The sequence below is a fragment of the Meles meles genome, chromosome 19 (assembly GCF_922984935.1).
Source record: "Meles meles chromosome 19, mMelMel3.1 paternal haplotype, whole genome shotgun sequence".
NCBI classification, from domain to species: Eukaryota; Metazoa; Chordata; class Mammalia; order Carnivora; family Mustelidae; genus Meles; species Meles meles.
The window spans coordinates 42,686,537-42,714,345 of NC_060084.1; the positions used below are offsets into that span (position 1 = coordinate 42,686,537).

A 27,809-nucleotide genomic window follows, 5' to 3' on the forward strand; every position below is an offset into this window, starting at 1 on the left:
TATCAATTAGAATTTATTATTGAATTAGAATTAGAATTTATTATTGAAGGTCATGCCTATCAATTAGAATTTTTAAATAGCAGACTTTATTTTTTTTTAAGATTTTATTTATTTATTTGACAGAGAGAGATCACAAGTAGACAGAGAGGCAGGCAGAGAGAGAGAGAGGGAAGCAGGCTCGCCGCTGAGCAGAGAGCCCGACGCGGGACTCGATCCCAGGACCCTGAGATCATGACCCGAGCCTAAGGCAGCGGCCCAACCCACTGAGCCACCCAGGCGCCCCTAAATAGCAGACTTTAAACTTTATTTAATAATATGAGTATTGTGACTGAGAGGCAAAAATCATACCTTTTTTCCCCCACATACTTCCTTCCAGTTATGTCTCACCTAATCTCTCCTACCCACTCTCCCCTATCCCGGGATGCAGGTTTGTGTCCTCAGAACCAATGGTTCCTGGGTCCACCCAGGAGACAACTGCAGGGGATTCCTACAGAGTCAGCCTGGAAAGTAGAAGGAGGACAAGGTTTTTGAGACTGTGATGGGAGACTTTTCAAGAACAGAGTTATCACTTTCCCTAACCTTCCAAGTCAAAGTACTATTTGCTTGTGCTTCTGCTGTCATTGCTCAATCCAAGATGTTTTGGTCTGTGTAGTCAAGAATGTAGGGAGAGAGAAGGGCCTAGAGTGGCACCAGCCTAAGGGCTGAGGCTAGAGGTCCCTGGAGACATCTCTAAGGGGTGGTCTTTAAAAGGATATCCTTAAGGGGGGGTAGACACCAGGTAGGAGGCAAAAATGGGGTTTCCCATTCTTGGGGGCTTTTGTTCACTGAATGGGGAGTCCCCTTGCCCTTCTCCTCCCTATTAGGTTTCCTGAAAGCCTGCTGACACTCCCTGTCACCTATACTTGGCTTATAGAGGATGCTGCCCTTTGAGCGCAATCTCTAACATTTTTGATCATCAATGAGCAAATCCTACCAGTGGGGGAGCTGAGTCACAGGCACATGAAGTAGGACTGTGAGGCAAGGCCACTGGGTGATGCTGTAATCTTCCAGACCCCTGTACCTTTTCTTCTGCACTTGGGGTTTCTCTCTCATGGTTTCCCCCCACTTATTCCGTATCTTCAGGGCTGTATTACTGTGTTGAAGAACATTTTTCTCTGTACACCTACATATCAGGAATTGGTGCTTTTATATGTCCCGGCCAAGTGTCTTTTATATGGGTGTTCAATGAGTCCCTGGGTGTGGTGGTATGAGGAGTTAGAAAGCTTAGAAATGGAAAATATTTAACGTTCAGAGTAGCACATGAATACAACCTGTCCATTTGCATTTTCCCTTTCGCTCTGAGTCATCTTCCCCTCTCCCCACCCTATTATTGCCCCTCCACCAGCCCCACCCATTGGCACACCCTGTCTGATCTAGGAAGGGTTAACATCTGCGTATACCCAAGCTAGAATGAGAGGTAGACGGGGAAGGTATGTTAGGTCTGAAGGGAGAAAGCAGAAGGCTGTCTGAACATTTTGGGGTCCTGGAGCCAAAGGGAAAACAGGAGTTTAGGGACATAATATTTGGATCTAGAAGGGAACTAGGATCTAAGGGAGGAAAAGCCTAGGGTGAACCAGACTTTGTCAGGTCACCAGAGCAGCCTACCAATGCCTAATTTGTTTATCTTCCAGTTACTTATTGGGCATATATGATATAGCAGGCACATATCACAAATGATTTCTCTACGCTTGTTGAATGAATTAAAAAAAAAAAAGCCACAGGATGAGGGATAACAGAATAATTTAAAAACAGAAAAGGAAATTTGAGTCTCTCAGATCTCATCCTTTCCCCAGGTTAATGAGTGCTAAAGTGTGAAAACAGGGGAAATCTCCTGAGAGCTTGACCCTTTTGACAGGAAGTGAAAGAAACCCCAGAGTTCTGATTTCAGAGAAATGTCATTTGTCATCAACCCAAGAAAAGGGAGTTTTCTCTTCGAAGACCACCGCGGGCCCTTCCTGGGGTTGCCCCCTTCAGAAGTTGATGGGAGAATCTGAGTCACTTGTACATTCAGTCCCCAGTGGTGGCCCAGATGATAGGGGTCATTTCCACAGAGCAGTTAGGCTTCCTAGTACTAAAAGTCAGGGAGAGGAAGGACAAGGCATACTTTTGGCCCTCCTTCACTCTCTCCTTGGAATCCCGATGTTTCAGTCCTTTTTACTCTGAAGTAGTTGAAACAGCTTCTAGCTGCTAGAGCTGACAGTTCTCAGAACTAATCCTATTTGAACGATGCTACTGTACTGACAAACCACTTTCACATTCATCATGTCACTTCATCTTCACCCTCACCTCCAAATGAAATAAGCAAAGGTTATCCCTACTTCATGGATGAGGTAACTGAGGCTCAGAGAGGTGACTTGCCTAATGACTCAACTAGTAAACAGCAGAGATGAGACTCAAATGTGGGTCTAATTATTCCAAGGTTCTTGCTGCGAGATGAACTTTTTTAAAAAAAAGATTTTTATTTATTTATTTATTTGAGAGAGCAGGCAGAGAGTGCGAGACAGCACATGAGAGGGGAGGGGGCAGAGGGAGAGGGAAAAACAGACTCTTGGCTGAGCATGGAGCTTGATGCATCGTGGGGCTTGATCTCAGGACCCTGAGATGACGATCTGAGCCGAAGGTGGAGCTTAACTGACTGAGCCACCCAGGCGCCCCTTGATTTTTATTCTTTTAAAGTAATCTCTTCACCCAGCATGGGGCTCGAACCTACAATCCCAAGATCAAGAGTTGCATGCTCTACAAACAAAGCCAGCCAGGCACCCCTTCACATGAATGTCTTTAACTCTAGAAGTCCACAAATGAAATAAGGAGAAAAGGGAGGAAGAATGTCTTGAATCTGGAAGTAGAGGAGGTGGTCTTTCTTAGAGAGGTAAAGCAGAGTCAGGGGTATAAAGCCACACCCCCTTGGGGGGACTGTGGCAGACTGATACTTGGGACACCCAATGGAAGACTGTGAGGTCAGGGGCGGGGCTAGCTCTAGGGGGGGGCCCAGGAGCCCCAACAGCAGTTCAGAGCATGCGGTGTCCAGGAGGAAGCTACAACGGGTGAGTGGTTGCTTCTCCCCAGCTGAGACTTTCCTCCCACTACACCCTGCTTTTTGTCCCCTTTCTACCAACCTGTAGCCTTCTCCCTAAGGTGTCCAAGTAGTAATCCTCCCCACAAGGGTCCTTACTCGTGGTGAGTCCACACTGAGGAATATGCCTACCAGGAACTGAGACGCTTAGATCTGTCTCTTAGTATCTGGGTTCCCAGTTCTCTTCTTAAAAGCCAGTGTGGTAGTTTTGATGTGTGATGAATTTCTGCCTCATTGGCTCTTTCTATTCTTTGCTTTGGGCTTATGAAAAACAAAAGTAAACCATCTCCTTATCCTAAAATCTGGAAAGAAAATAGCCTCCCCCTATACAGATCCCATTTTCCTTTCTCCTGCTTCCTCAGTGGTGAAAACTTTCTCCACAATCTCTCTCCATCCTTGATGGGAACCTTCTCTTCTGTGGCCTCTGCTCTCTCAACCCACTGGATGGGACTCTCTTCTAGGTCCTTCTCTGAGGACATGTTCTACAAGTTTCAGCCGTAGGGAGATAATCAATTGATGCCTTAGGGCATGCCATCTTGCAGCAATGACCTCAGTCTTACTGTCCTTTCTGCCTCTCAAGACTACTCAGCTCCATGTGATGGGGTGAGGGTGGGGTTGGGGGTCGCTCTAGCTTTCAAAACTCTCCCATGAAGCTGTGTCTTGCTCCATCCCTAACTGCCAGGGCTGACTAGGTCTTATGGTAATCTCTTTGTCTGGAAAGAAGAAAGCCTGGCCTGTTCCAAGGTCCTTCCTTGTAGAAGGGCTTAGAGTAGCAGAAGTATCAGCGTCTGCTCTTTTTTAAGTAGAGACTGCCAGTTGGCAGGACCCATCTATACTAGCCTTAAACCCACTATTTGATATAGTCGTTAACTGCCTGGTCCTTACTCTTTAAGTCCTGAATATGGTCTAATTTCCATTTTCCTGCCAATCCCCTCCTCACCTCTACCCTGTGGTCCCTTATGATTCTGGATAGCTCAGGTCCTCTCTTGGGTTAGTTTATTTGTTCCATTCAGGGCACAAAGAGCTCTGAACCAGCAACTCACTCTTTCTCCCCTCACCTCCACAGGCTTGAGAATATGCTGTTCCTCTCTCCCCTTTCCACCATGGACCCCACACTGTGGCCTTTCTTTCAGGTCCTCTGAGACTGGTACCCAGGCAAGGCACAATGCCCCTGCTCCCGACGACAAGACTGCTTAGCCCCTATGGCTCTGATCGGCTGGTACGGCTAGCAGCCAGGCTCCGGCCAGCACTGTGTGATACCTTGATCACTGTGGGAAGCCAAGAATTCCCTGCCCACAGCCTGGTCTTGGCAGGTGTGAGCCAGCAGCTGGGCCGCAGGGGCCGCTGGACTCTGGTGAAAGGCATCAGCCCTTCTACCTTTGCCCAGCTTCTGTACTTTGTTTATGGGGAGAGTGTAGAACTGCAGCCTGGGGAACTGAGACCTCTTGAGGAAGCGGCCAGAGCCTTGGGGGTGCAGTCTCTGGAAGAGGCATGCAGAAAGGCTCGACAGGACAGGGCTAGAGAACTGGGTCCAGGGCTCAAGGAACATCAGGGGGAGGCAGAGAAAGCCACAAGGGATTCTGAGAGAGGACTGGAGGGACATGGAGAGCAGAGACCAGAGAAATGTGTTAGAGCTAGTTGGAGAGAACAAGAGGCACTGCATGAGCAAAGGCCACCAAAAGACACCTCTGAGAGAGCAGAGGCAATGAAGGAGGGTGCGGGGAAGCAGATGAGATCAAAGGAAAAACTTAAGCAACCCCCTAATGGCCATGCGGGAACAGACGGGAAGCAAGACGGGATAATGTGGGTGACAGAGAGTCCAGCGGGCTCTGAGGAAGGTCTGCGGGAGTTCTCTGGCCCCCTTCCCTCACCAGGTTCCCTCCAAACAAGCATCATTCCTAGGCCCTGGTGGGCTGAGGCCCCTTGGTTGGGGGAGGGCCAGCCCGCCCTGTGGAGCATCCTGCTGTTGCCACCCAGATATGGCACTCCCTTCTCCCATAGCACCCCCATCACTGGAGCCTGGCAGGAGGTCTGGCCTCGGGACCAGAGGTGAGTAAAGAGCCTAATGGAAGACCTCCCTGGCTGGGAGGGAGTGGCTCAGGATAGGCAGCAGTGATGGGTAGAAAGGCACGACATCTCTTATCTCTACTGTACATTTCCTGAGCCGGTGATAGGACAAGAAGCTTCCACCATGGGGGAATTCAAAGCCCAGCCCCTGAGGAGGACTCATGACATCTCCCTCTCCAGGAAGAGCCTGGCCAGGATCCCAGGTTTTGCCAAGGCTAACTCTTCCCCACCCCATCCCCAGGATCCCATTGTCCCTGAACCCTGAGAAAGGTCTCTGGAACCAGAACCAGTTGGCCAACTCCAGTCCTGCCGCAGGTAAGCCCCGAAGTACCCTGTACAAATGCTATAACATGGTCTCTCTCTCCTTAGGCTGGGACTCCAGGAGTCCCAGCCTGAGGAGAGCACCACCTTCATTCTGCTCCCTCCAGGTTTCCTCCCCCAGGGCCCCACAAAGCTCAGCCCTGGGGAGATGAAAGAGTCTGATCAGAGGCACACAGGTGAGTAGGGTGAGGGCGATTTTGCCTCACCCCCACTGTAGCTCCCAGAGTCTTTTCTGGGAGTACCAGTGGTCCAGCTCTGGGATTCCCAGCCCTGCTTCCTTTGCCTTCTCTAACCCCACAGGTGCACTTGCAACCTGTGTGGGTCATGTGAGTACAGCAGGCCCATCTCGCCAACAACCTCCCCCACCCCCACCTGCTCGGTCTCGGCCCTATTCTTGTTCTGTTTGTGGAAAAAGGTTCTCACTCAAGCATCAGATGGAGACACACTACCGAGTCCACACAGGTATGGGTCCCCCACCCGGTGCAATTATCTGCTCCCTTCCAAACTCTGGTCTGTCTGCTCCTGAGTCCTCTGTGTGCTTGACTCCAACACAGTTGCTTTGCTCAGTCGCCCAGATCAACCCCCACACTAGCCTTCACCCACTTCTTTCCTTTACCGGCCTCCCCCTCCACCTGCCCTAGGAGAGAAGCCCTTCTCCTGTAGCCTCTGCCCCCAGCGCTCCCGGGACTTCTCAGCCATGACCAAGCACCTGCGGACGCATGGGGCCGCACCATACCGCTGCCCTCTGTGCCAGGCCGGCTGCCCCAGCCTGGCCTCCATGCAGGCGCACATGCGCGGCCACTCGCCCAGCCAGCTCCCACCTGGATGGACCATTCGCTCCACCTTCCTCTACTCCTCTTCTTCGAGGCCGTCCCGGGCCTCGACCTCTCCCTGTAGGTCCCCTTCCTCAACCACCTGATGGTGTTGGTAGCTTCTTTGGCTTCAGCTGACAATACAATTAAAGAATGAAAGACGGGCCGACGGGCTGGCTAGGTTTCTGACCCAGCACCACAGCTATTGGCAGCCTAGAAAATCCGGCTCCAAGAAGCGCCGCAGAAAAGGCGCTGCAAGCCTTCTTCCAGATGACCGCGGTCCCCAGAAGTCTGGGCCAACGAGCCCGTGTGGGGTGTGGGTAGTGAAGTTTGCACGAGTGAAAACTGTGCGGGGACTAGCGATTCCATCATCAAAATAAAGAGTTTCCTGTGCCCTCCTCTCAGGACCAGAAGCGGAGTCCAGACTTTAGTCTGTGAGCTGGGGAGAGGGAAGGAAGGGCAGCCTTGCCCCTTGTCCTGTGGCGGCCCCTGCTGGCGGTGCTTCCACAGTTCAGCGCGGGGGGCTACCTTCATCTCCCGGTGTCCCTGTTCTCTCCCAGAGGTAGGGGGGCCCGCGAGGGCCACGAACTGTAGGCTGATTTAGCAGGAAGCCCTGTTGGCGGAGGCTGTGAGAAACCAAGTTATTCGCCCCTTTCACAGCAAACAACGGTGCGCAGAATATGAGTCTGGGACCCCCAGCCCGGGGCTCCAGGAACGCGTGCTCCACCCTTCTCCTTTCCTTGAACTTTTTGCCACCCTCCTCCTCTCCTTGAGCACAAGGACCGCAAAGCTGCGGCCTCTCGAGCATTCCCTCCATGCTGTGCAGAACGGCAGCCGGGTGGCGCCTCCAACTGAGACTAATCCTCTGCGGCTGCCCTTTCCCACCCCACGCCTCCTGCAGTCGCGAACTTCATTTCCCAGTGTCTCTGGGACTCCCAGGGTCCGAAGCCCACAGCACCCTGGGAGTGGTAGTTCATGCGTACCCTGGTCTCGAAAGGAACAATGGGAAGAGTTTGGGGCCAGAACCACACCTCCCGGCAGCCCCGGAGATGGTTTTCTGGGTCCGATTAGGACCTACTCCCAGCTCTCGCGGCCTTAGCTCCCGGCGGAAGAAGCGAGGCTCCTGGACTACATTTCCCGGAGTTCCCTGCGCCTCACTCCTCTCCGGCCGTCACACAGGGTCTGTGCTCTTCAGGCGCGGTCTAAGGGTGACTGCCGACTGGCCTCGGACTCCCGCTCCCGTGGTGCCCCGCGCGTAGCCGGCCCAGCCCCCGGCTCCCGCTGGCCCCGCGGCGGCGCTGGTTGCTGTCGTGAGCCGCAGCCGCCCCGCCCCACCTCTCCCTCCCCTCCCCCCCGGCCCTGCGCACGGGCCGCCCCTCCCCCCGCCTCCCCGGCCCCTCTCACGGTGCCAAGATGGCGGCGGCGGCGGGCGGCGGCAGTTGCCCCGGGCCTGGCTCCGCGCGGGGCCGCTTCCCGGGCCGGCCGCGGGGCTCCGGCGGGGGCGGGGGCCGCGGCGGACGGGGCAGCGGAGCCGAGAGAGTGCGGGTAGCTCTGCGGCGCGGCGGCGGCGCGGCGGGGCCGGGCGGAGCCGAGCCCGGGGAGGACACGGCCCTGCTCCGTTTGCTGGGGCTCCGCCGGGGCCTGCGCCGGCTCCGCCGCCTGTGGGCCGGCCCGCGCATTCAGCGGGGCCGGGGCCGGGGCCGGGGCCGGGGCTGGGGCCCAAGCCGTGGCTGCGTGCCGGAGGAGGAGAGCAGTGACGAGGAATCCGACGATGAGGTGAGGCAGTCGGAGGCGTCCCCAACGCCGGGCGGGGCGGAGGCCGGGGGCTTCCAAGGGTCTGGGTGGCCCCGAGGGGAGGAGTGGGGAAGCGAGGTTCTCAGGGCCCCTGCGGAGGGAAGGGACCCTGGAAATAGGCCTGGGAGTAGATAGGCTGCACGGAGCTGTCGGTGAAAAAGGCCTCTGAAAGTATATAGAGAAGCCCGGGCTGCAGCTGGATACTTGGGCCTGAGGCACGTCCTGCAGAAGTGTCCTGGGCTGATGATCTTGGTAGTTGGCAGAGCTATTGCAGTAGAGGTTTGAGTGAGAAGGCTATGGATACTGCATGCCCAACCAGTGGTGGTTGACAGCAGCAGCATGGCTTTAGTGGACCCAGGCTGGGGCTCTCTGGGCTCTTACCTGTAGGCTGCTTCACCTGGCCTCATAATCCCTGACACATCCCAGATTCACTAGTTCCCGGATTCCTCTTAAAGTGGAGAGATGGTAGCATGTTGGAGGGCTTCCTCTTGGGGGCACAGGTTGAAGAAAAATGGAATAAAGGCTGAGGCTGGGAACTCTAGCAGGTCCGAGTTCAGCTCAGGATTTATTCTCAGCCTCAGAAAAGTCAGGAGGGTGTGGATTGTATTACTTAAGACAGTTTGTAGTCACCTTAGGGCTCAGAGTAGAGCTTATTATGATAAACCATTGAAACACACACGCAGACACACACACACTCGACTTGAGTGCCCCTATTCCCATCTTCATTCAGGAGGAAACTGCAACCTGAGAGTGTGTAAACAGTAGTCCCACCTTTTATTGAGTTGGAGGATGAGGGAGTCTGAGCGTAGTGTCTACTGCCTGGCCTGAGAAGACCCAGTTCTGTTTCCCTTCCGGGCCAGCAAACCACTGACGGCTGTCCTGGTGTAGTCCGGTATACGGGATGGGGGTTCAAAATACCCTGTGCCTCCAACCCTAGAGAGAGACTGTTTTCTACTCTTTATATCTTCCAGTCTTAAGTTTTTCTCTAAATAGGTAGGGGTATGTTAAGGGGGAAACTGGGGCTATACCTCCATACTTGAATCTCAGGTGGAACGAGGGCTTTGGCACTGACTGCTGTTTCTCCCCTCCACCCCTGGTCCCCTAAATCAGGAGTTTCAGGGTTTTCATTCAGATGAAGATGTGGCCCCCAGTTCCCTGCGCTCTGCGCTCCGATCCCAGCGAGGTGAGTGATGGGGAAACTCTACCTCTGTAGCTTTACAGGAATGTTATTCTTGCTCTTCATGTTAGCTCTTCCCTGTTTAACTAGAGTCTCCATCAGCTACATAGCGTGTTCTGTATTCAAAGCCCTAGCTAGGCTGGGTTGTGGGGGAAAGAGACAAGGAAGACTTAGTCCTTGCCCTCCCTGGAGTACCTTCTTCAGTCTGCAGGGTTAGCTTGACCCATCTCCCCACACCTATTCTCCTTTTAGGTCGAGCCCCCCGAGGTCGGGGCCGCAAGCATAAGACGACCCCCATTCCGCCTCCTCGCCTAGCAGATGTCGCTCCTACCCCCCCAAAGACTCCTGCCCGGAAACGGGGTGAGGAGGGCACAGAACGGATGGTGCAGGCACTGACTGAACTTCTTCGGCGGGCCCAGGCACCCCCAGCCCCGCGGAGCCGGGCATGTGAGCCCTCCACTCCACGTCGGTCTCGGGGACGGCCCCCAGGACGGCCAGCAGGCCCCTGCAGGAAGAAGCAACAAGCAGTAGTGGTGGCAGAAGCAGCTGTGACAATCCCCAAACCTGAGCCCCCACCTCCTGTGGTTCCCGTAAAACACCGAACTGGCGGCTGGAAGTGCAAGGAGGGGCCTGGCCCAGGACCTGGGACCCCCAAGCGTGGAGGACAGTCTGGGCGAGGAGGCCGTGGAGGTAGAGGCCGAGGCCGAGGCGGGCTCCCTCTCGTAATTAAGTTTGTTTCAAAGGCCAAAAAAATGAAGATGGGACAGTTGTCCTTGGGACTTGAATCAGGTCAGGGTCAAGATCAACATGAGGAAAGCTGGCAGGATGCACCCCAAGCAAAAGTTGGATCTGGACAGGGAGAGGGCCCTTGCTGGAGAAAAGAGCAAAAGCTGGAGGAAGAGGGAGAGGAGGAGAGAGAAGAAGAGAAAGACAAGGAAGAGAGAGGAGAGAAGGTAGAGAGAGCTGGACCTGAAGAAGAGATGATGCTAGCAGAGGAAAAGGAAGAGGCAAAGCCGCCATCTCCACCCTCGACTCCTCCAGGCCCTCCACCTCCTCCATCTCCTCCACCTCCTCCACCTCCTCCACCTCCTCCACCTCCACCCCTCCCACCCCCCTCCACTTCTCCTTCATCCCCAGTTTGCCCTCCACCACCCCCAGTGTCCCCTCTGCCCCCACCATCGCCTCCACCGCCTCCTGCCCCGGAGGAGCAGGAAGAATCCCCTCCTCCAGTGGTCCCAGCTACATGCTCCAGGAAGAGGGGCCGGCCTCCCCTGACCCCCAGCCAGCGGGCAGAGCGAGAAGCTGCTCGGGCAGTGCCGGAGGGTACCTCTCCTCCCACTCCAACCCCCAGCACTACCACGGGGGGCCCTCTGGAAGACAGCCCCACTGTGGCCCCCAAAAGTACCACCTTCCTGAAGAATATACGGCAGTTTATTATGCCTGTGGTGAGTGCCCGCTCCTCCCGAGTCATCAAGACACCCCGGCGATTTATGGATGAAGACCCCCCCAAACCCCTAAAGGTAGAAGTCTCACCTGTTCTGCGGCCTCCTGTTGCCACCTCCCCACTCGCCCCCCCAGAACCAGCACCAGCTCCCTCTCCACCGCGTGCCCCAACCCCCCCATCTACCCCAGTACCACTCCCTGAGAAGAGACGGTCCATTCTAAGGGAACCCACATTTCGCTGGACCTCGCTGACCCGGGAACTGCCCCCTCCTCCTCCTGCCCCCCCACCGGCCCCACCCCCACCTCCTGCCCCTGTCACTCCATCGCGGAGGCCCCTGCTCCTTCGGGCACCTCAGTTTACCCCGAGTGAAGCCCACTTGAAGATCTACGAATCGGTGCTTACTACTCCTCTTGGGGCCCCGGAAGCCCCTGAGCCAGAGCCGCCTCCTGCCGACGACTCTCCAGCTGAGCCTGAGCCACGGGCAGTGGGCCGCACCAACCACCTCAGCCTGCCTCGATTTGCCCCCGTGGTTGCCATTCCCGTTAAGGCCGAGGTCCCCCTTCCTGGGACTCCGTCTCTGAGCAATGGGCAGCAGTCTCAGGCTCAGCTACAGCAGCCCCTCCAGGCCCTGCCAAGCCAGCTGCCGCCCCAGGCACTACCACCGCAGCAGCCGCAACTACAGGCGCACTTTCAGCTGCAGCCGCAGCCACTGCTTCAGCAGCTGTCACCACTGGAAAAGGCCCGTACTGCGGGCTTGGGTTCCTTACCACTGTCTGGTGTGGAGGAGAAAATGTTCAGCCTCCTCAAGAGAGCCAAGGTGCAGCTGTTCAAGATTGATCAGCAGCAGCAGCAGCAGAAGGTGGCGTCTTTGATGCCGGTGAGCATGGCACTTTGGCCAGGTTTCTGCACCCAGTCATCTGGCCTCAGTTCTCTCCATTCTCTCAGTTTTCGGTCACCTCCTGCCTCCTCAGACCCCCTCCAGTATTTCAGGGGACCCTCAGAGCCAGTCCTTCCCTGCTTCTCAGCTGCCTGTGTTCCCTCCCTGGCCCGCCCCGATGCTCATCCCCTGGCCCTATTTTTCCTCACTTTCCAGCCTCTGACCCTGTTTATTTCCCCACCAGCCGAGCCCTGGAGGGCAGATGGAGGAAGTCGTGGGGACTGTCAAGCAGATCTCAGATAGAGGTTCTGTCAAGTCTGAAGATGAATCGATGGAAACTAAGAGAGAAAGACCGTCGGTATGGAGTGGGAGCAGAGCCCTCTGAAGAAGGCTGGTTGCAGGAGCACAAGGGGCAACTTCCCACATGTATTCCTGGTTTCTCCTCCCCTAGGGCCCCGAGTCCCCTGTGCAAGGCCCCCGTATCAAACATGTCTGTCGTCATGCTGCTGTGGCCCTAGGTCAGGCCCGGGCCATGGTGCCCGAAGACGTCCCCCGCCTCAGTGCTCTCCCTCTCCGGGATCGGCAGGACCTCGCCACGGAGGGTAGGGGCGGGTGTATTGTGGGAAGATTTGACAGCTGTGTCACATTTGGGGGCGAGCACATGCACCAAGAGCCTAGGAGAGCGGGAGCTGAGTTGGATGCTTGGGGCAGGTGGCAAGTGGGTTGGAGTTCTAGGTCTTAGAGCAGATTTGAGGGCACCTGGGACCTGAGCACTGTGGAAAAGTTGGGACCGGAAGGTCAGTTGAATCAGATCTGGGGGAGAACAGGGAACTGAGGTAAAAGGCCTAGTGGCCTTGTGGCCCCATCCTTTCCTCTCCATTGCACTAGATACATCATCAGCATCTGAGACCGAGAGCGTCCCGTCACGGTCTCGGCGGGGAAAGGTGGAGTCAGCAGGGCCTGGGGGAGACTCAGAGCCTGCAGGGTCTGGAGGGACCCTGGCCCAGACACCCCGGCGCTCACTGCCCTCCCATCATGGCAAGAAGATGAGGATGGCACGGTGTGGACACTGTCGGGGCTGCCTGCGCGTGCAGGACTGTGGGTCCTGTGTCAACTGCCTGGACAAGCCCAAATTTGGGGGCCCCAACACCAAGAAGCAGTGCTGTGTGTGAGTAGCCAGGGCGCAGCCTCTGTTCCCACCCGTGGTTGTCAGTCACCCAGGCCTCCTGCCCCGCCAGAGCAGTGGGATTGGCATCCTTGTGGAGAGCTTCCTCTCTTCCCCCAGACCACCAGTCCCCTACCCTGGTGACGTGCTGCTCCCCTCCCCAGATACCGGAAGTGTGACAAGATAGAGGCTCGGAAGATGGAACGGCTGGCTAAAAAAGGTAACGAGGTTTGATGCTTTACACAACTTTATTTAGATCCATGGCGTGGAAGAACCGTGTTTTCTTTGCTCTCTTCCCTTTATCTTTGCAGTCTGTTACCTTTGTCATCTTCCCATCGTGTGCTTTCATATCTCTCCTGTACTCATTCTCTTCTGCCCCACTTCTTTTTGGCTTTTCTGCATCCCAGTGTCCCATGTCCCTGACTGAGCTCAGATCCTACTAAGTCCCCTGTTCCCACAGGCCGGACGATAGTGAAGACGCTGTTGCCCTGGGATTCCGATGAATCTCCTGAGGCCTCCCCTGGTCCTCCAGGCCCACGCCGGGGGGCGGGAGCTGGGGGGCCCCGGGAGGAGGTGGTGGCCCCCCCAGGGCCCGAGGAGCAGGACTCCCTCCTACTGCAGCGCAAGTCAGCCCGGCGCTGCGTCAAACAGCGACCCTCCTATGATATCTTCGAGGACTCGGATGACTCAGAGCCTGGGGGTCCCCCTGCTCCCCGGCGTCGGACCCCCCGAGAGAATGGTGCGAATTGCTCCTTGTTTCCCCTTCCAGTCAGTCCTGTGTCTTGTGTAGATGGGGTTTTCAGACGAGGGGCTGTATCTGTGTGGTAGAGAGTACAGAGAAGGAGGTAATCTGGGGTGGACAGGGAAAATGGATGTGTAAAGTTTTCAGAGCTTATCGAGCCAGGTCTAAGAGTCATCCTGTTGGTTAGTTAAAGACAGCCATGGGGATCCAGGCAACATTAGGGGGTATGGAGAAAAGGGAATGGGGCAGGGAAGAGGAGGACCCTCACCACTTACATGTGCTGCCTAGAGCTGCCAGTGCCAGAACCCGAGGAGCAGAGCCGGCCCCGCAAACCCACCCTGCAGCCTGTGTTGCAGCTCAAGGCCCGAAGGCGCCTGGACAAGGTCAGCACAGCCCCACACCAAGAACTCAGCCCTGTGGAAGGCATGGCTCCCCGCCCTTCAGGAGCTTCCTAGCAAGTCAGGGTAACGGGCTCACCTGAGTGCTGTGTTGTGTCCAAACCAGAGGACAGGCCCTGAGGGGTAAGGCAGGTCCTTCTGGAAAGCAAAATAGGATCTGGGCAAAAGACAGGGTTGGGCAGGCTAGGGGAGAGGACAGTATGGAAAGAAGTCTACGGACGGTGAGGCTGGCAGCTTTCTGACCACCGCCACCCTCCCTAGGATGCTTTGGCTCCTGGCCCCTTTGCCTCTTTTCCCAATGGCTGGACTGGAAAACAGAAGTCCCCTGACGGAGTGCACCGGGTCCGTGTGGATTTTAAGGTATGGCATTGAGGGAGAGGGTCTCAAGGACTGTGTTGGAAGGAAACCTGTGGGTTGTAGCTGAGAAACCAGGGCTTTAAAGAATGGCTTTGGCTTACGTTCCTGGCTGCTCTCTGATCTCGTGTCCTTTCTTCCCTCAGGAGGATTGTGACCTGGAGAACGTGTGGCTGATGGGCGGCCTGAGCGTGCTCACCTCTGTGCCGGGGGGGCCGCCGATGGTGTGCTTGCTGTGTGCCAGCAAAGGCCTGCATGAGGTTGGATCCCCGCCTTTTTCCACAACCCCCCAGGTCTCCATTGGCCCTTACCGCCTGATTGCTTGGGCCCTCAACAGGGTCTCATCCCTTGGCCTCTTGGCCTCACACTGTGCCCATTGTTCATTCTCCCCATCGCTAGCTGGTGTTCTGCCAAGTCTGCTGTGACCCTTTCCATCCGTTCTGTCTGGAGGAGGCCGAGCGGCCCCTGCCTCAACATCATGACACCTGGTGCTGCCGCCGCTGCAAGTTTTGCCATGTCTGTGGGCGCAAAGGACGGGGATCCAAGGTTTGGGCACAGGAGCCGTGAGGGTGGAGGCATGGAGGAGGGGGGAGTACTTGTGCCCATAAGTTCTGCCATTGCTGTTTTTCTCCCAACTTCCAACAGCACCTCCTGGAGTGTGAGCGCTGCCGCCATGCTTATCACCCAGCCTGCCTGGGGCCCAGCTACCCAACTCGGGCCACACGCAAACGGCGCCACTGGGTGAGAGATGAGGCCCACACCCCTTGCATTGGAGTTCTAATTAAAGCTGCTACCACCCCCAGACTGGAAGGTTGGAGGTCTTTGTGAGAGTTTATCTGATAAATAGCCTTTTTTCCCAAAATTTCACATAGACGAGACTTATGTGCAGAATTTGTACCGAATGATTGAGGAATGCAAAAAGGGTTCTTGCATTTCATGGTCTTGGGCTCAGAATCCCCTGCCTGACCTGTTCCTTCTTGTCTCCATCTGTCGGTCTCCCCTACCTCATTCCTGTTCCTCCCTTCCTCCTCACTTCTCTTGTACACTTTTTCTCCTCTTACCTGTCCTTCCTCATTTATCTCCTGCTTACCATCCACTCCTCTTTGCCCATCTCCTCCCATCATAGCCCCCACAATGCTCCAATCTGCTCCCCCTAATGTCACCCTGCACCCCCCCCAGATCTGCTCGGCCTGCGTGCGCTGTAAGAGCTGTGGGGCAACTCCAGGCAAGAACTGGGACGTCGAGTGGTCTGGAGATTACAGCCTCTGCCCCAGGTGCACCCAGCTCTTTGAGAAAGGTGGGGACCTGTCAGGGGACCTGGGCCCTGGGGGACACCGGGCGGTGGGCCAGGCTCCTAGACAAGCAGGACAGATGCAGTTTTTTAGTGGCTTTATATCCTCTTGTAGCCACAGAACCTTTCTTTCTGTTCATGGTAGTCTTCCACAGAAGCCTATCCAGTACCTCAGGTAGAGGGACACAGTTCCTCTCAGGGCAGCAGGAGTTGGCCTGGTCCCCACCATTGTAGTGGTCCCTGACCTGCTTCTTGGAACCTCGAGTCTCCCCTGATCACTTTGAAAACCTGGGCTTTCCCCCTGTGTTGATTCAGGCAGCATGTTAGCAAGTGAGGCATTGGGGCTGTAGGTCTGCAAGAGGCCGTATCCTCAGCCAGTGTTTAGAGAATGGTAGGACCCGAGTCGGGGCATGGCAGAGGCAGCCGTCATAGCAGCCAAACAAGGGATGGTGGTTCTGGCCCCTCTGACTTGCCCTTTTCCTCTGTCTTCTGCAGGAAACTTTTGCCCAATCTGCACACGCTGCTACGAAGACAACGACTACGAGAGCAAGATGATGCAGTGCGCGCAGTGTGACCACTGGGTGCATGCCAAGTGCGAGGGGCTCTCGGGTGAGCAGGCAGAGTGCCTGGGCTGCCACCTCTGCCCTGGGGGGAAGGGGGCAGAGGCATCCCCTGTATACCCTCGGCACAGGCCCTCATGGGATGGGTATCATGAATGTATGTCCTCGGCAACTCCTCTGGGCTGCTGAGAGCCCTCGCATTCTCCCAAATCATTCTCTTCTTTCCCACCCTGGCTATTTTAGATGAAGACTATGAGATCCTTTCTGGGCTGCCAGACTCCGTGCTATACACCTGCGGACCGTGTGCAGGGGCCACGCACCCCCGTTGGCGAGAGGCCCTGAGTGGGGCCCTGCAAGGGGGCCTGCGCCAGGTGCTCCAGGGCCTGCTGAGCTCCAAGGTGGTGGGCCCTCTGCTGCTGTGCACTCAGGTCTGGGGGGCTCAGGAGGTAGGGTTGGGTGGGGCCAGGCCCAGCAGCAGCCCTGCTGACTTTCTGTCTCTACAGTGTGGGCAGGCTGGAAAGCAGCTGCACCCAGGCCCCTGTGATCTGCAAGCTGTGAGTCGGCGCTTCGAGGAAGGCCATTACAAGTCTGTGGTGAGTGGGACACTGAGGAGAATAGGTGGGTGCCAGGAGGAGGGGGTGGTGTGTGGGGTGGGGGCTCTGATCCTGACAAGCCCCCTTACAGCACAGTTTTATGGAGGACATGGTGGGCATCCTAATGAGGCACTCAGAAGAAGGAGAAGGCACTCAGCCAGAGCGCCGGGCTGGAGGCCAGATGAAGGGGCTCCTACTGAAGGTGAGAACTTTGGGGGAATATCTTTAGAGTGGCTTGAGTGGTAGTGGGGGGGAGAGTGGGGGTCCTTCAGACCCTATCCCTACCAGCTTTCCTGGGGAAGCCAGTTCTTCTCATCCTGTTAACCCACTCCCCAGCTGCTAGAGTCTGCGTTCGGCTGGTTCGACGCCCACGACCCCAAGTACTGGCGACGGAGTACCCGGCTGCCGAAGTGAGCAAGGCTGGGTAACAGGAGGGGAACCAGGGAACAAGGGCAAACGCAAGGGCACCTGGGAATCCAGGGTCTGGATCCTGGGCCGAGAACAGACGAGAAACAGAGTTAGGGTCTGGAGGGTGGTGGAACCGGGGTGAACGTCCTTGGTGGTTGGAGGCCAGCAAAGACTCTGTGCAGTTTGCCTACTTTGTTTCTACTTTGGGAAGGGTAATGTTGGGGAATAGCAGTGAGTAAGCCACGTTTGGGGGGTTGAGCAGGCACATTAGTGCGTGATGATCCAGACGGTCAGGGTGGTAATGGGAAAGTCCAGGGTGCTTTGGGAGCCCAGAGAACGTGCTTAGAGCTAATGCTTCTCAGAAGAGAGGACATCCAAGCCAAGATGTGGAAAAAGTATTTCAGGCATGAGGAATAGCATTTCATGTGTCATAGGTGGATAAGGGGCCCTGGTTTATTTGGGAGACTGGAAGAAATGCCACATGGAGAGAGGATTAAGTGTGTCATGGCATGTTTAGGCTAAGATTGTGGGTGGCCACCCCTGTTAGACGTATCAGATGCTGACCCTGCCTGTCCACAGCGGAGTTCTTCCCAATGCCGTGTTGCCCCCATCCTTGGACCATGTCTACGCTCAGTGGAGGCAGCAGGAACCTGAGACCCCGGAATCAGGGCAGCCTCCGGGGGACCCCTCAGCAGGTACTGGGAAGTGGGGACTGGAAGCCAGGGCCCCTGAGTTGGTAGGACACGCTCTCGGTCCTGATTCTGGGACTTGCCTTCCCACACCTCTTCTAGCTTTTCAGGGCAAGGATCCAGCTGCTTTCTCACACCTGGAGGACCCTCGTCAGTGTGCGCTCTGCCTCAAATACGGGGATGCGGATTCTAAGGTGAGTGCTACCATGTGAAGGCCCAAGTGGTGGGGCCTAGTCCCTGGGGCCTTCTCTCACACCATTTCTCCTCTGCCCCCAGGAGGCAGGACGACTCCTATACATTGGGCAGAATGAGTGGACACACGTCAACTGTGCCATTTGGTCAGCTGAAGTGTTTGAGGAAAATGATGGCTCCCTCAAGAACGTGCATGCTGCTGTGGCTCGAGGGAGGCAGATGGTGAGAGCCCGGGCCTAGAGAGGTGGGCAGCCCCAGGGTCTCGGGTAGGCTCCCTCCCCCACCCCACCCCCCCATAGGGGAAACTGCTCTTGTTTCACAATTTCTACCCCACCATATCCTCTCACTGCTGGTCCTGGGTACCATTTTTGTTGTCCCAGGACTCTGGTCCTTTAGTGATAGTGACTCCCAGCCCTATCAGACCCCATATTTGGGTCTGAAGCTTGGCAGATTAAAAGTTAGAAGATCTGTTGATTGAACCTGTGCTAGATGCTCTCTGTACAGTGTGACAGTTAGCTTCTACTGTGTTCCCGTGAGGTGAGGTATTGCCGGGGTTAAAACCTCTCCTCACCAGTGTGGGACCTGGTGCTGTAGAATGTTTCAGGCTCAGAAAGTGAGACATGGGGTGATACGTATTGGGGAGGAGGGGAGTGCAAATGTGAAGATTAAATAAAATTATACAAGTTTTACATTAAAATAGCACGAGAGGAAGAGCATGCAACTCTTGATTTGGGGTCATAAGTTCAAGCTCCACATGTAGAATGTAGTCATTACTTGAGTAAATTTTTTTTTTTTATGGTATGAGAAAGATGGTAAATATTGGTTGGTAGGTGTTAGATCTTGTTATTTTTGTCTCTGTTGCAACACTCTGCTTCAGAAAATCTGGAGTAGTTTTGATGTGCACCTAGCCCTGGATGCAGCTAGGGAAGAGGGTATGTTTGATGAGTGCCTTTGCTTTGCGAGGTGCTAGGCTAGACAGGCCCAAGCAGAGGCTCAAAGATAGTGATGCTGAGCATCAGACCCTGGTCTCGGTCACTGGCTTTTCCCCTCAGCAGCCCCTTCCACCCGCAGCGCTGTGAACTCTGCCTGAAGCCTGGAGCCACAGTGGGCTGCTGCCTTTCCTCCTGCCTCAGCAACTTCCATTTCATGTGTGCCCGAGCCAGCTATTGCATCTTCCAGGACGACAAGAAAGTTTTCTGCCAGAAACACACAGACCTGCTGGATGGCAAGGTGAGCCATGGGGGAGACAGCTTCCCACTGCTCTCTCCTCCCTTTCCACTCCTAGACCTCTGCAGCCCCTCAGCCCTAGCCCCAGCTGTCCAGTCCCTGCTTCACAGCCTTCCCTCACATCCCCCTTGCTTCTCACCAACCCAGCGACCCCATTTGCCACCCCTCTTCCAGGAGATTGTGACCCCTGATGGGTTTGATGTTCTCCGCCGAGTCTATGTGGACTTTGAGGGCATCAACTTTAAGCGAAAGTTCTTGACGGGGCTGGAACCTGATGCCATCAATGTGCTCATTGGTAAGCCTCTTGCTCTCTACCCTGGTCTTCCTGAACCTGCCTGGCCCACCTTCCTGATCTCGTCTCTGCACCATAGGCTCCATCCGAATTGACTCCTTGGGTACCTTGTCTGATCTCTCGGACTGCGAGGGACGACTCTTCCCCATTGGCTACCAGTGAGCAGCCCGGGGGCCTGGGTGGGGTGTAAGTACTCCAGGACAGGATCCCATTTCCCAAGTTGTCCTGACCCTCTTAACTACACGCCCACCTGACAGGTGCTCCCGTCTGTACTGGAGCACAGTGGATGCTCGACGGCGCTGCTGGTATCGGTGTCGTATTCTGGAGTATCGGCCATGGGGTCCGAGGGAAGAGCCAGTTCACCTGGAGGCAGCAGAGGAGAATCAGACCATTGTGCACAGCCCTGCCCCTTCCTCAGGTAAGGGCCTTGGAACTCCCTCATTTCCTTCCCTAAACGCTGCCCTCCCCAAATGGTTACCCACCAACCCCATTCCCCTCTTCCCTAAAGAAACCCCTGGATATTTGCCTTTCTGCCTTTTGTCATAACGCCAATAAATGATCACTTAATAGCTGTGCGTTACGTGCCAGGGACTGACTACACTCAGCACTTCCCAGGAAGTGAGGGGAGAGCTACCTGCTTGTGGGGGGTGGCAGCTTCTAGACAAACAGTGTTATAGCCCCCTGGCTTGGGGCATGTGTGGCCAGGATGCTCCCCGCAGCCGTCTGTGGAAGGTGCTGGCTCTGCTCTGCTGCAGCACAGAAAGGGCCATCGCTCCGCACAGTAACACCGTGCTGGCATCAGGACGTGAGCCACATCGGTCCCCTCGTAGCCCTACCAGGGCTGAGGGATGTCGCTGAGAGCTGGATAGCACACAGCAAGGATTGGGCTTGGAGACTGGTAAAGGAGAGCTCGAGGGCTGAACAGGAGGAGGAAGATTATCGGAGTGTGTTTGCAGGGAAGGGGTTTGTGCCAGGTTGGAGCATGACATGAAGTAGAGCGGGAAGGAGGGTGTAGCCATCCTGGCTGGTAGCAGGGGAGTGTTGGGAGGAGGTGGCAGAGGTTGGTTCTCATGGATTGGGTGGAGCCAGGTAATGGGGAGCCCCAAGCGCCAGGATGGGGCAGATGCGTTTGATGTGGCACGGATGCGCGGCACGAGTGAGAAAGTGGTGGGACTGGCCCTGCTGGAGAGAGGGCAGTGCCCCTTGCGGCATACGCGGCCTGAGTCAGAACAGTAGGCGGCTGGGAATGGGGGAGGTGGCAGAGACGGGTGAGGAAGGGTTGCAGAGGGCCCCTGATCCACGCATGTGTGGAGGTTTTGAAGAAGCCACAGGGGGGTGTGAGACCTGGGTGATGACTGGGAACCAGTGCACATTGTGACCAGACCATTGGACAGGGGTGGGGAAGGCTCGGTTGGCTCAAAAGGAGGGGAAGGGTGTGTCAGGAGAGGCTTTAACAGAGAGCCCTTGCCATTCCTGATGGCGTTCTCCTGCCTCCTCAGAGCCCCCAGATCATGTGGACCCCCCTCCAGATATAGATGCCCTCATCCCCGGAGCTCCTGAGCACCACTCACCTATTCAGAACCTGGACCCCCCAGTTCGGCCAGATCCAAGCAGTGCCCCTCCTCCGGCCCCCCGCTCCTTCTCGGGGGCTCGAATCAAAGTGCCCAACTACTCACCATCCCGGAGGCCCTTGGGGGGTGTCTCCTTTGGACCCCTGCCCTCCCCTGGTGAGTACCTGGGAATGTCGGGGAGAGGGGTGAGTGGGTGAGGCAGGAGCTCATGGCTGACACTGACCCTTCCCCCCACAGGAAGTCCATCTTCTCTGACCCACCACATCCCCACGGTGGGAGACCTGGACTTCCCAGCTCCCCCGAGACGTTCCCGTCGTCCCAGCCCCCTGGCCCCAAGGCTGCCGGCATCACGGCGGGCCTCTCCCCCTCTCAGAACCTCCCCACAGCTCAGGGTGCCCCCTCCTACCTCAGTCGTTAGAGCCCTCACACCTACCTCAGGGGAGCTGGCTCCCCCTGGCCCAGCCCCATCTCCTCCACCACCCCCTGAAGACCTGGGCCCAGACTTTGAGGACATGGAGGTGGTATCAGGACTGAGTGCTGCTGACCTGGACTTTGCGGCCAGCCTGCTGGGGACTGAGCCCTTCCAGGAAGAGATTGTGGCTGCTGGGGTAGTGGGGAGCGGCCACGGGGGCCCAGGGGACAGTTCAGAGGAAGAGGCCAGCCCTACCCCCCGCTATGTCCACTTCCCTGTGACTGTGGTGTCTGGCCCTGCCCTGGCCCCTGGTGCCCTTCCTGGAGCCCCCCGCATCGAACAGCTGGATGGAGTGGATGACGGCACGGACAGCGAGGCAGAGGCCATCCAGCAGCCTCGGGGCCAGGGGACTCCTCCTTCAGGGCCAGGAGTGGGCCGAGCTGGGGTCATCGGGGCTGCAGGGGACAGAACCCGACCTCCTGAGGACTTGCCGTCAGAAATTGTGGATTTTGTGTTGAAGAACCTAGGGGGGCCCGGGGAGGGAGGTGCTGGGCCCAGAGAGGAGCCGCTCCCCCCAGCGCCTCCACTGGCCAATGGCAGCCAGGCTCCCCAGGGCCTACCCCCCAACCCAGCTGACCCCACTCGGACGTTTGCCTGGCTCCCTGGGGCCCCAGGGGTCCGGGTATTGAGCCTGGGCCCTACCCCTGAGCCCCCCAAACCCGCCACATCCAAAATCATCCTTGTCAACAAGCTCGGGCAAGTGTTCGTGAAGATGGCTGGGGAGGGTGAACCCGTCTCACCCCCAGTGAAGCAGCCACCTCTGCCCCCTCCCATCCCCCCCACAGCCCCTGCTTCCTGGACTCTGCCCCCGGGACCGCTGCTGGGTGTGTTGCCAGTGGTAGGGGTGGTCCGCCCCGCCCCACCACCACCCCCTCCTCCACTGACACTGGTGTTGAGCAGTGGGCCCCCCAGCCCGCCCCATCAGGCCATCCGCGTCAAGAGGGTGTCCACCTTCTCTGGCCGTTCCCCACCAGCGCCTCCCCCAAACAAGACTCCCCGGCTGGAGGAAGATGGAGAGTCCTTGGAGGATGCTCCCCAGGGTCCAGGGCTTAGTGGCAGCGGGTGAGTGAATGTGCTGAGTCTGTGGAGGAGGGCAAGAAAGGTGGGCAGGAGAAGGCAGCTCAGCCTTCTTGGGGTTCCTCCCCCAGGTTTAGCCGAGTGAGGATGAAAACGCCCACAGTGCGTGGAGTTCTCGACTTGGATGAGCCTGGGGAGCCCACTGGGGAGGAAAGTCCAAGGTGAGTAGCCAGTGCCCTTCCCCTGGAGGCTCTGGGACATCCATCTCTTCCTCTTTCTGACAGGTCTCTCCTCACAGGCCCCTCCAGGACCGGTCCCCTTTGCTGCCACTCCCAGAAGGTGGTCCTCCCCGGGCCTCCGATGGCCCCCCTGACCTGCTGCTTGAGTCCCAGTGGCACCACTACTCAGGTAGGGACCAGCCTTTTCTCCCTATCCCTTCCTTGTGCTTGCCTCAGCTGGGTGATGATGGTCAGATGCAGAATTGGTCCACTTCAAAAGATAGATCTTGTGCACCAACCTGGCTCTTGAGCCCGAGACTAGGTATTCAGAGTTAGAGAGATGTCCTTGGAGCTCGTGGCCCATGGCAGAAAAAGAAAGATGAAGTTTCAGCTCCACGTGAGAGGCCCTGCGAAAGTGCCCAAGAGCCCAGGGGTTGGCTTCAGAGCCTGATCTGCCGGGGTCAGAGGGTTAGGTCCCTAGCATGGCTGAGCAGTGTGGGGGTTGTCAGAGTTAGAGTTGGGATTTAGAGCCATACAGCTAGACAAGAGCACTCAGCCAGCGAGGAGCTAGCTCATCTAGGATCTAGAGGGGCAGGAGGACTAGCAAGCATATAAAAAGAGAGCAGTGCCGCAGAGGACACCAGGCATGTGGACGCTTGGGGTACTGGCTGGGAAGGATAGTGCATCAGGGTCCAGAATTGAAGACAGTGGTTGATGAGTGGGCCAAAACAAGACCCAGGCATCTTGCCAGCAAGCTTGGCTAAGGGTCTGAGAGGAGAGGGTGGGCAGCAGCCCAGTGGGGTTTGTATGAGGGCTGAGACAGCAAAGCCACGGAGGAGGGTGAAGGGGGCTTGCGGATGGAAGCAGAGGTGGGAGAAGGCGTGGCCATTGGATCTGAAGAGACCACTGAGGGGGAGCCACAGGGCGGGGGCTGGGGGAGGGGCAGGCAGTGCAATTGCAGAGCTGTCAGGACACAGGATGGGTGCGTGCGGAATGGATTGGACTAATGGCCTTGGTGAAGCTGGGAGGGCAGTGAGTGCTCTGTTGGTTATAGAGGGCCGTGGGAGAGGGGGTAGGCTACCGCCAAGTGAGCTGGTAACAGAGCAGCCTGAGGTTCGGAATTTCTCCTGGCCCCAGCCCTGTCCGGATACGTGGATTGTCTCATTACGTAGCGCTGTTACTGAGCGTGGAAGCCGAGCGAGGTACACGAGAGACCGCTTAACTGAAAGACTGCGTATGGGGGTCAGAGGTGGCGTGAGGATATGGCAGTGCCCATGACGGACAGGTCCCCACCCTTAGGGACCACGCCACATTTTGGTAGAGGAAGCAGACACGTACGTTAGCAAGTGTACTGCAGCTGAGAACGAGCGCCGTGAGAAAGAAGGCAATGAGAGCGCCCGGGTGAGGCCCCTGTAGTCAGCCTGTCGGGTTCAGGGAACAGAATGGAGGTGAGGATGGGGTAAGGGCAAAGAGGAGGTGGAAGAAGTTGTCAGAGGTGAACCCAGGGGCACTGAGGCCTGGAGATGATGGGGTCACACAGCAAACCAGGTTTGGAGTCTTGCCTCGGGCTGGGAGGGCATGCTGTCAGGTTGGCCCAGAGGAGTGGTGTGGGGAGCAAGCGTGGCCACATGGGTCCTGCCTCTCCTACAGCACCCTCCACTCAAACTTAGGTTCTTCCCACCCTCCCCGCTCTGGGCGATCAGTCCTCAGACCGCACCGTGCTTGAGCGAGCCGCTGCCTCTGGGCTGGTCTCCACACACACACCCGCCCCGCACCCCCTTGTAGCACCCAAACCCCACCCCTCTCCTCATCTCTCTGCTCTTGCCTCCTCGTTGCCCCAGCCTGTCACTTTGGCATGTCCCAGTGTCCCAGCGCCCCAGCTGTGACTTCTCTGTCTGCACTTACTCTCAGGTGTTCTCATCTCTTCCTGGCTCTGGATCCCATCTCGTACTCTGATAGCCTGCAGATCGGTAGCCAGGCTCCTAGATCCTGCTGCCTGCTCCCTGTCTCCAGCAGGTTGCAAGGGCAGGTTTTCTGAGGGGAATTTCAGACTCAGCATGTCCCAAACTCAGCTCTCTACCTTGTTCCACCCTCTCGTCACCATCTCCGTTCCAGTTGTTCAGGCCCCAAACCTCAGAGTTGCCCTTGACCCTCCGCTGGCTCTCACATCCCCATCTGCTACAGCAGCAAGTCCTGTCTGTTCGATTTACAAAATCTTTAGACCCTGAGAAATCCCTTAAATAGCTCATAATGTATATGTACTTGACTCTGTGGGTAGGGGCCTATATAATAAATTTGTAATATTTACAGAGCTGTGCTGCATATAAAAAAACACATGTGCAAGATATCCTCTGGTATTTTTAATTTTCTGTGAGAGAAGAACGAGGGGCAGATGGGCATTGTTGGTGAACTGGGTTTGGGTGAGCCAGAAGTGTGTTCTGCTGAGCCAGGGCACCCCAGGCTGCTGCCGTGGAAATGCTCATCTCTCCGAGAACTCTTAACAGAAAAGGGACGTGGGCTCATCAGAAAAAAATAAGATCCATCCTACAGGGCTCATGGGGCAGTTAGAGCAGGAAGAGAGCCCTCACTCAGCCCAAGTGTCTGTGCTTGTGCATGGAGAGGAAGGGAGGGGGTTGGGGGAACCCGGGGCCCGGAGTCCAGGAGGGGTGATCCTCACCTACTCTGACCTGCTGCTTCGGACCAGGTGAGGCGTCAAGCTCTGAGGAAGAGCCTCCATCCCCAGAGGACAAAGAGAACCAGGCCCCCAAACGGGCTGGCCCGCATCTGCGCTTCGAGATCAGCAGTGAGGATGGGTTCAGTGTGGAGGCAGAGAGCTTGGAGGGTGAGTCGGGAGTGGTGGTGACAGAGGGAAGGTGTCTGGTCCTCCCGTGGAGCCCCATTCTGACTGTTTTGGCCCTGCACTCCCCTCAGGAGCATGGAGAACTCTGATTGAGAAGGTGCAGGAGGCCCGAGGGCACGCCCGGCTCCGGCATCTCTCCTTCAGTGGTAAGCAGAGGGGCTGCTGGGATGCTGAGCACGGGGCGCACTCCCAGGGGACAGGATGGGCCTCTGACATGACATGTGTGTCCTCATCTTTGACTGTCCCCAGGGATGAGCGGGGCAAGGCTCCTGGGCATCCACCACGACGCCGTCATCTTCCTGGCGGAGCAGCTGCCCGGGGCCCAGCGCTGCCAGCACTACAAGTTCCGCTACCACCAGCAGGGAGAGGGCCAGGAAGAACCCCCCCTGAACCCCCATGGGGCAGCCCGGGCCGAGGTCTATCTCCGGTGAGATGTCGGGGCGGCCCTGTGGGTGTTCTCACATGCGGGAGTTAGGTCTCGAGAGATTGGAAACTGAGGCCTGGGAGAAGATGCTTGGCCCCTCCAGGAATTATTCCTAGAGTTCACAGCAGAAGAGTGAGCCCTATCCGTCCCCCTCCTGCTGTGTCTGGGGGTAGCAGTATTTCTTCCTTGCTAGCAGCAAGCCCCAGTCAGAGGATAGGTGGGTGACATCTCTTTGAAGGAATGGCTGTTACCCACCCTCTCTTCTCCCCCCTTGCTGCAGGAAATGCACCTTTGACATGTTCAACTTCCTGGCCTCCCAGCACCGGGTGCTCCCTGAGGGAGCCGCCTGTGACGAGGAAGAGGATGAGGTGCAGCTCAGGTCAACCAGGTATGGAGGGCAGGCCAGGGTGCTGGGGGTGTTCTGGAAGGGTCCTAAAGAGGGTGACCAGGGGCAAGAGAGGTCATTCCTGGGTACCAGCCTGTGACACTGCTGACCCCACCAGACGTGCCACCAGCCTGGAGCTGCCCATGGCCATGCGCTTTCGCCACCTCAAGAAGACATCCAAAGAGGCTGTGGGTGTCTACAGGTTAGTGGGGTTGGGGGGAGGATGCCCCTTGGGTGGATGGACAGGTGCCCTGGTTGGGGGCTGCCTTGGTTCTGTCCCCCTCCCCCCTGAGCTCCCCCTGGCCCGTCCTACCCTGCAGATCTGCCATCCACGGGCGGGGCCTGTTCTGTAAGCGCAACATTGATGCCGGCGAGATGGTCATCGAGTATTCTGGAATTGTCATTCGCTCTGTGCTGACTGACAAGCGGGAGAAGTTCTACGATGGGAAGGTGGGCTCCGTGGGGCCGTGGGAGCGAGGTGGGCACCGCGGAGCTGGGCCGTGGGCACTGAGAGCCCCTGACCGTGCCTCCCCACCACTCTAGGGGATTGGGTGCTACATGTTCCGGATGGACGACTTCGATGTGGTGGACGCCACGATGCACGGCAACGCCGCGCGCTTCATCAACCACTCATGCGAGCCCAACTGCTTCTCCCGGGTCATCCACGTGGAGGGCCAGAAGCACATCGTAATCTTCGCCTTGCGCCGCATCCTGCGCGGAGAGGAGCTCACCTATGACTACAAGTTCCCCATCGAGGACGCCAGCAACAAGCTGCCCTGCAACTGTGGCGCCAAGCGCTGCCGTCGCTTCCTGAACTGAGGCCGCCGCCGCCCCCCGCTCCGAGCCCCCTGCTGCCGTCTCGCCCAGAGCTGGGGAGGGGGTGCTCCTGAGCCCCCCCACCCCCTGGAGCCTCTCACCCCCACCCTCCTGTCCAGGGTGGACGTGGGAACGCAGGTGGCAGAGGCCCCGCCTTCACCCCTCCAGCCCGCCCAGCAATCGCCCCCTCCCTGCCTTGGGGGCCCAGGATGTAGATACTGTACAAAGGTTTCTAAATCCCTTCTTTTCTATGCACTTTTTTATTTAAGAGGGCGGGTTCCCAGGTGGGAACCCCCCATAATAAAGTCTGTCAATGTTTGGAGAGGTGGTCTTCCCATCTGTGTGGTGCTGGGGGCAGGTGGGAGTTCCCGGTTCTCCACACCACTCCTGAGCCAGGGAAGCCTGTCAGCCTCAGCAGGGGATGAGAGGCCACCTTGGGAAGGACAAGGAAACTGGGGGTGGGGGGTGTGTTCCAGTTTCAGAGCCACACATGCTCTGCCGCTTCCCAGTGAGAACCGTCGGGCTCCCTGC

At 57.0% G+C, this 27,809-nt stretch overlaps 2 protein-coding genes across 2 annotated transcripts; both read left to right on the top strand.

Moving 5' to 3' along the window:
• The first annotated feature begins 3,482 nt into the window (after positions 1-3,482).
• Positions 3,483-7,162, top strand: ZBTB32 (zinc finger and BTB domain containing 32). The gene is made up of 5 exons (XM_045988776.1): positions 3,483-5,161; positions 5,421-5,494; positions 5,608-5,676; positions 5,801-5,962; positions 6,142-7,162. The coding sequence occupies exons 1-5, from the start codon at positions 4,278-4,280 to the stop codon at positions 6,417-6,419; spliced, it is 1,467 nt and encodes a 488-aa protein (XP_045844732.1). The 5' UTR covers positions 3,483-4,277; the 3' UTR covers positions 6,420-7,162.
• Positions 7,163-7,710: 548 nt separating this feature from the next.
• Positions 7,711-27,592, top strand: KMT2B (lysine methyltransferase 2B). Its single transcript, XM_045988652.1, has 37 exons — positions 7,711-8,088; positions 9,217-9,289; positions 9,536-11,604; positions 11,849-11,962; positions 12,056-12,206; positions 12,493-12,772; positions 12,934-12,989; positions 13,230-13,508; positions 13,800-13,894; positions 14,171-14,269; positions 14,410-14,523; positions 14,663-14,809; positions 14,909-15,004; positions 15,443-15,560; positions 16,050-16,163; positions 16,358-16,542; positions 16,618-16,707; positions 16,799-16,909; positions 17,044-17,117; positions 17,695-17,810; positions 17,907-17,998; positions 18,081-18,218; positions 19,068-19,226; positions 19,398-19,518; positions 19,595-19,673; positions 19,773-19,933; positions 21,015-21,242; positions 21,324-22,620; positions 22,707-22,796; positions 22,874-22,983; positions 25,498-25,635; positions 25,725-25,799; positions 25,903-26,080; positions 26,358-26,465; positions 26,581-26,664; positions 26,783-26,912; positions 27,006-27,592. The coding sequence occupies exons 1-37, from the start codon at positions 7,726-7,728 to the stop codon at positions 27,279-27,281; spliced, it is 8,208 nt and encodes a 2,735-aa protein (XP_045844608.1). The 5' UTR covers positions 7,711-7,725; the 3' UTR covers positions 27,282-27,592.
• The last annotated feature ends 217 nt before the right edge of the window (positions 27,593-27,809 follow it).

Bases quoted from the DNA above. Each gene is read 5' to 3' on its own strand.
- KMT2B (XM_045988652.1), top strand. From the start codon at position 7,726: ATGGCGGCGGCGGCGGGCGGCGGCAGTTGCCCCGGGCCTGGCTCCGCG. The intron at 12,207-12,492 runs GTAGGGGCGGGT...CCATTGCACTAG, and splicing joins GCAGGACCTCGCCACGGAGG to ATACATCATCAGCATCTGAG. The intron at 15,005-15,442 runs GTGAGAGATGAG...CACCCCCCCCAG, and splicing joins CACGCAAACGGCGCCACTGG to ATCTGCTCGGCCTGCGTGCG.
- ZBTB32 (XM_045988776.1), top strand. From the start codon at position 4,278: ATGCCCCTGCTCCCGACGACAAGACTGCTTAGCCCCTATGGCTCTGAT. The intron at 5,162-5,420 runs GTGAGTAAAGAG...CCCCATCCCCAG, and splicing joins GTCTGGCCTCGGGACCAGAG to GATCCCATTGTCCCTGAACC. The intron at 5,495-5,607 runs GTAAGCCCCGAA...TGCTCCCTCCAG, and splicing joins CAACTCCAGTCCTGCCGCAG to GTTTCCTCCCCCAGGGCCCC.